Here is a 6805-nt window from a genome sequence, read left to right as displayed (position 1 = left end):
CTTTTCAGCACAACTGCGTCTCCATATTAAATCATCATTAGGGCTCCCGTCGCTGTGCCCACCCACAACAGAAGGATTTCAGGGAGGGACTTTGCCTTTCAACATTTAACCAGTGAGCAGCCTGATCCCGGTGAGACAGAGGGCTTTTCAAAACCTGGACCTAACCCAGCCAGACCTGCGCCCAGCCGAGCCGAGCCGAGCCGGGGCTCCCTCCCGCTTTGCCCCCGCGATGGACAGAAACACCAGCAGCTTTTACCATGGATGTATGTGCTGTTGATGGGCTCTCCACCGCTCAGTCAGCTGGCTCAGGTTGTTGCTGAATGTGAGGAGGACTCAGTCCGAGGCGCTCGTATCAGGGACTCGCTCGGCGTGGATGGACAGGTCAGGAGAGCATCTGCAGCACTGGATTTATTGACCGCGTCCTTCTGGGATTTATCTGCCTCAAGATTCCCTCTCTTGATCGGATGAAATAAAAAGAAGAATGCATGGACTAAACCAGCGCTGTGTTTACATGTAAGACGGGCCGACAGACAGATTGTGTGATTGCATGACTGCCACGATGTGACTTCTGAATAACTCCTCATTTATTGTTGCTTCTGCAGATCTTTTCATTTTTTCGTGCTGTGGTGCCATGCACAGGTAAGCGCACTCAATGCAAAATACACTGTTCATTTTCCAGTTTTTAAGTAGAAATAGTTAAAAAGTAAAAATAAATAAATATACAAAGCTGTAATAAATCACTTCTGATGTCACATATGAGTGTAACGAATATTATTAGCTTTATTTGTGTAGTAGTTAAGGATAATTCATTTGTCGGACAGTCTGTTTTGGTGGTTATAAAATTGGCTATACAATTTTATATCCCAGATTAGAAAGAAAAAAATTATGTATTTTATTTTTCCCTTTGCATAAATAAGGGGGAGAATCACCCGTCTCCTAATTTTAAGCAGTATGTGAGGACGCAGGGCGCGGTGACGGACCAGCTGAGCCGCAGACAGGTCAGGGTGTACCAGCTCTACAGCCGCACCAGCGGGAAACACGTCCAGATTCAGGGCAAAAGGGTCACCGCCACCGCTGAGGATGGAAATATGTACGGTAAGAGCTGCACCTTGTGGGACGTTTAACTATGTTCATTTTTTGCTGTGGAGCCCCAGGAGGGTCCTGCAGCATTATTTGGCATTTATTTCACTATCCTGCATCCTTCACAGCCAAAGTGCTTCAAAGACAGCAAATAAATAAATAAATATATATATATATATATATATATATATATATATATATATATATATATATATATAAAAGTTTGGAACTAAATCAGGTTTGGAGCCCCAGTTTGTGCCTCTCATGTATTACCAACTCCAGTCATCTTTGGAAAACCCAGAAGGTCGTTTAAAACCACTAATCCTCAAAAACTACTGTAACCTTCCCGATGAAAAAATATTACAAGATTTTTAACCTTTCTCAAGTTGTAAATGTATTTTTTTTTTTGCTCCAGGTAGCTGGAAACAACATGTTTTTGCTTTTTTAACCCAACACAATTAAAATATTGTTTTCATTTTTTTATGAAAATATATCATCTTGGCATGTAACATCTTTATATCGGCCTACAACTATAATAACATATGATGGAACAGTTAGACATTTCAGAAAATCAGATGCTTGTCTCTGTTACTTGTATATAATATTGTTTTTAAAAAGGTGGACATTGGTCAGTAGTTCACTCTAATTCAGCCTCAAACTGTCTGGAATTCAAACCTGAACTGGAGCCTTTTTGGACTGTATAGACTGTGATTTTTCCAAATTGTTGCTCTTGGTAAACCAAGATTGGTCTGTCAATACATGGCATTAATATATTAAGTGATTATTCAGAGGACTTAAGTGAAAATCGTCGATAGGATACAGTTTATTGGCCGCTGACAGGACAGCCACAAAGCCCCCGCTGGGGACTGACGTCCTCAGGCACAACCAGCAGTTTCACCTCCAGCCTGCTCGGCCCTCCCTCGGTGAGGTGTTTTCAGGCCTATATGTTAATTCAGCCTCCCTGCTGTATCCATGAAGCCATCGTCTGGCGAATTAGCGGCTGATTAGGACAAGTCCTTTGTCGCTGTAGCCCCAATACACATGGCTGTTGTAATTCCCACTGGCCATAATTGACTGCAAGACAAATTCAATTGAGGGTGTATAGTCTGCTTCCAATAAAGCTCTTTAATGTTCAATGATAACATTTGTTTAATCACTTTGTGTCAGGTAGGATTTCCTGACGCTTACTTGGGCCAGTCTCAAGGCTCTTATTGACTCAACAGTTTTATAGCTTCAGTTCAGTCCACAGACAAAATGATAATTCAATACAAAAATAAAAGCAAATTCTTGTAGTAACACAACATAATGACTCAACTAACATGGATCCAGACTCCATTGTCTCTGTTTGAGATGTTAATGCAGCTGTAATGAACAAATACCAGACCTTAAGTACTGTTGATCACTGACATAGTGCAGTGAAGTAGAAACTGTGTTTTTTTTTTATATTTGATTCTCATAATCAATAGAAAGTTATTTTATAATATTGCCATGGGAACTGCATGTTTTGCTGTATGTTTTTTTTTTGTCTGTCGACACAGAACTATTGAAAACACAAATCATAAAACAAGTCGGGTTGGTGGTGTGGCTGTGTTTGTGTCTTTTTTCCCTTCGGCCCTTTGACCTTCTCCTCATTTTTTCTGGCAGCTCGACTTTTTGTTGAGACGGATACCTTTGGCAGTCGAGTGAGGATACGAGGCGCGGAAAGCGGCCGCTACCTCTGCATGAACCGGAAGGGGAAACTCGTCGGAAAGGTACAATACCCATTCCTGGATTTATTTGATTTGATTTTAACTACTATGGCAAAGTCTTGAATCGGTGCTGTGACATAGTTAATGAAAAATCAAACAGAAAAATATCTTTTCACAAAGGGGACATTTACTTTAAAATTGGCGAAACATACACATACTCTGAGGGTGCATGAATCACTACTACCAGTGTTTCCCTCAGTCCCAAACAATCAGAGTTCATTTAACATGTAAGGCAGGTATGACCACATCAGGTCTGTGAGTGGACAAAAAGCTCTGCAGTCAACACGTCACTGCAACAGAAATTTAACATTCATTGAAAATCCCTTCATGCGCATGGTCTTCTTCAGAGAGCGAACAACCTGTGCCACTACAATACTCAGTGTAGCTCCTACACTGAAGCTTCAGTCCATTGTCATCGTAGTCTCATAGCTTGTCAGTCACCCCAGGACATGATGTGCTGGAAAAAAGGCGTCCTCAGCCGACTGAGTGATGGTCACTCAGTCTTATTGGCCGTGGCTGACAGCGAGGAGGGGAAAGTACCCTCCCATTATGCACCGCCTGTGTTTTCATATGTCAGCTCTCCACTTCCTCAATGGAAATGGAAAAGATGGATCCACATATCTGGCTGACATGACAAGTCATAAATCTATTTCTCACCATGCGTCAGAAGTGTATCCTAGAAACTGCGGCTGCTGTATTGTATGTTGATTCGTAGATAAAAAGTAGCGTCAGAGAAAGGCTCCCACTGGCAAACAGGTCCAGACTCTTGTAAATCTGAGAGTCAGAGTCAATGAAGATGAAATGACTCTTTTAGGACAGGTCTTTTTCAGCACTTCTGTGCAGTAACTATCCTAGCCTGGATCTTCCCAACGCTTATCAGAACTGTACTAAAGAAATGGACAGTTTTATTTTTAGGAAGTATTTGCTTTCTTGCTGAAGATTAGATGAGGAGACTGATACAACTCTCCTGTCTGTATGGCAAATATGAAGCTACCACTAGTACCTGGTTAGCTTAGCCTAGCATGGCAGGAAACGGAAACAGAGGAAAGCGCTAGCCTGGCTCTGTCCAAATGTAACCAAATTTGCCCACCATGTTGTTCAATAAAGAAACACTACTCATTGTGGTTTTGCAGGAATATTAAAAGCCGTCTAGTTGACATGTTAACTAGTGAGCTGCAGAGGTCAGCGTTTGGACAGTCAGGCTACTAAGCTAACAAACTAGCTGTAGCTTCATACTTAATGGACAGCAGTGATAGTTCTATCAATCTTCTCATCTTCCTGTCAGCAGTAAAGCGTTAAAGTGTAGCAAAAGTAAAGTGTTTTTCCGAAATTGTTAAACTATTACTGAAACAGAAGAGAACTGAAGAAACTGACATTGTTTTAGTTTGTACTGTATTAAAAAGTCCAGCTAGCTAAACAGTAGGCTATGTAACCTTCTACTTTAAAGCTAAAGGGTACACTGTGAAACTCACACTCAATGTGGCTACAAGTGATAATTGTGGTTAATGCTAACTGACTCAGTAATGCACATTATACTGCAAAATCTTTCTTAAGTTTGCTAATGTTAGCTAACATTAGCCACTGTAAACACCTGGTCATACCTGACCAAGTAAGACTGTAGCACCAAAAGCCCTGCGTATTGGTTTTAAGAAGAAGGCTTTTATTAAAGAAAAAACAAAACAAAACACAAACTCCATCAGGTTTATTTGAGATCTTATGACTTACATGTTGGTAATAAACCTGTTTGATGCGGATGCTTTTTTTTGTCTTGTGTATATGAATGAATCAGACTGATCAGATTTAACATAAGCAACCTTTTCTGTCTCGTCACGCAGCCCAATGGCCGGAGCAGGGACTGTATCTTCACAGAGATAGTACTGGAGAACAATTACACGGCCTTCCAGAATGCCAAGTATGAAGGCTGGTATGTGGCTTTCACGCGGAAAGGGAGGCCCATCAAAGCCTCCAGGACCAGGGAGAACCAGAGAGAGGTACATTTCATCAAGAGGCTACATACGGGCCCGCCTCCCTTCCCCAACACGGACCAAAGCAAACACTTTGAGTTCATTCGATTTCCGGCCACACGTCGAGCGAAGCGGAACAGGAAATCACGTACCTCTTCCTAACATGCAGCAAGAGAAATGGACTGATGACAGTTGTGATATAGGAAGAAACAGATGCGATTCTATTTTTGTATATTTTTGATAGGTAAAAGACGCTTAAAATGCCATAAATCTAAAGTAATATTGCTGTACAATGATCATGTGTAAATACTGAAAGAGAGTAAAGAAGATGGATTATATTTAATCGTCCTGTGTGTATGTGTTGACTGGTGGGGAGCTGGAATGATTAACTGACTTTATGACTGGTGGTTAGTAACAATTTCTAGTAGGACAAAGACAACATTTTATTATCTGTGAAACAGATGGCTGTGTCTGTGATAGCAACCAAATACATTTCCAAGGTCAAAACGCTGCTCAAAGGATTTAACATGGTGCAACGGTGAAGCAAAATACATCGATAATACAATAAAAAGCACTTTCTAAGTTCAACTCTAACATAAAATGACAATCTGCTCCATGTCATATCATATCGAGACAGGTTTGCCATTACCTTGACCATTCAGCTCCTGTTACTTCATACTGTTTAATGCAGAGGATGGACAAAATAATGCTTTAACCTCATGGGAAATATCTGAAGTGACTCAATAGCAGTTGTAATGTTTGCATGTGGTAGCTGATTGGACTGCAGCTACAAGCTGTCATTTTTTCAAAGCCACACAGAACAGCTAAAGAAGCCGAAGCGTCTGAGCTCAAACTGCAGGAGTATCAGGCAACAATTAATCTACATGAATGAATTTGTGAAAGTTGACATTTTCAGAATCATCATCACATGATGTCAAACACATTTAATTTGCATTATCAAAAAGGAACAGTTGCCATCAGCACACCTTTGTTCCATCATTATGTACTCATGTTAATTTGTGTATCTATTGTACATTTTGCCATGTACTGATCGCAGTGATCAACCTGTTCGACTTAAAATGCCCTTTGAGCATCAAGTAATTGTTCACCTTTTACTGTAGGAATAATATGTGACAGTGTCACAAAGGCACAAAATGTTCTTCCTCTAGGAAGTTAAAATATATTTTAACCTGATCTGAAATCGACTTATTCCAGTCAGACTATATAAAAATCACTGTTTTACCTCAAAGATACAGTTGTGTTTAAGACAGTCCGGGGCTGAGTTTCAAAATATCACCCTGATTGAGACCTAGAAAGAAAGTTTGGGATTTTGGGACTCTTGTGGATCTCATTGTGACATGAGAGGGAAAGTCAGGGGATCACCAAAGTCATGAGGATTCATCCTCTGGGCACTATGAACATCTGAAAAAGTGTTAATGGCACAGCCAGCACCAACAGCAGTAATGATGCTGAATGTGCTGCATGCCAACACTCTCTCAGAAAAGAGGGAGAAAAATATCAGAACAGAAAAATAGATGATGGCAATTCACTCAGGACCAACCTGAAGGTGGAACAGAGGAGCGGTGGGCTGAAGAGGATGAGTACAAGTTGTACATCAACAACCAACACAGCGATTGTGAGGTTCACCAATGCTCACGTCACACATCAGATTAATTGTATTAGAGCTATGCGTTGCCAGGACTGGCACAATGTTATGACAGATCAAAATGCTATTTGGAGCTCAGCCAAACAATATAGCTCTTTTAATGAACTTGGCAAAGAAGGGGGGCATGAGCCTTAGGCTGAATTAAAACTGACTGTAGGAAATGTGGCTGTGTTTATGTGAATGTAATGAGATCTATTTTTGCCATGATGATAGGAAGACATTTGATAACAGGTTGGTGAGAGCACACCAACACTTTCTGTTCCATACGGCATACAAAGTCTGAAATGCCACACACTCAGTGAAAAATATTTTCATTTGGTGGAATTCGTCTCTGGATTCTGCCTGAT

General features: G+C 40.8%; 1 protein-coding gene across 1 annotated transcript; it reads left to right on the top strand.

Annotated features, from left to right (window-relative positions):
* The first annotated feature begins 379 nt into the window (after positions 1-379).
* On the top strand, positions 380-4954 carry fgf17 (fibroblast growth factor 17). The gene is made up of 5 exons (XM_041937316.1): positions 380-513; positions 603-639; positions 918-1095; positions 2725-2831; positions 4664-4954. Exons 1-5 carry the CDS (start codon positions 482-484, stop codon positions 4952-4954), a joined length of 645 nt encoding a protein of 214 aa, XP_041793250.1. The 5' UTR covers positions 380-481.
* The last annotated feature ends 1851 nt before the right edge of the window (positions 4955-6805 follow it).

The sequence above is a fragment of the Chelmon rostratus genome, chromosome 5 (genome assembly GCF_017976325.1).
Source record: "Chelmon rostratus isolate fCheRos1 chromosome 5, fCheRos1.pri, whole genome shotgun sequence".
Lineage (NCBI taxonomy): Eukaryota > Metazoa > Chordata > Actinopteri > Chaetodontiformes > Chaetodontidae > Chelmon > Chelmon rostratus.
This window is presented reverse-complemented; position numbering and strand designations above follow the sequence as displayed.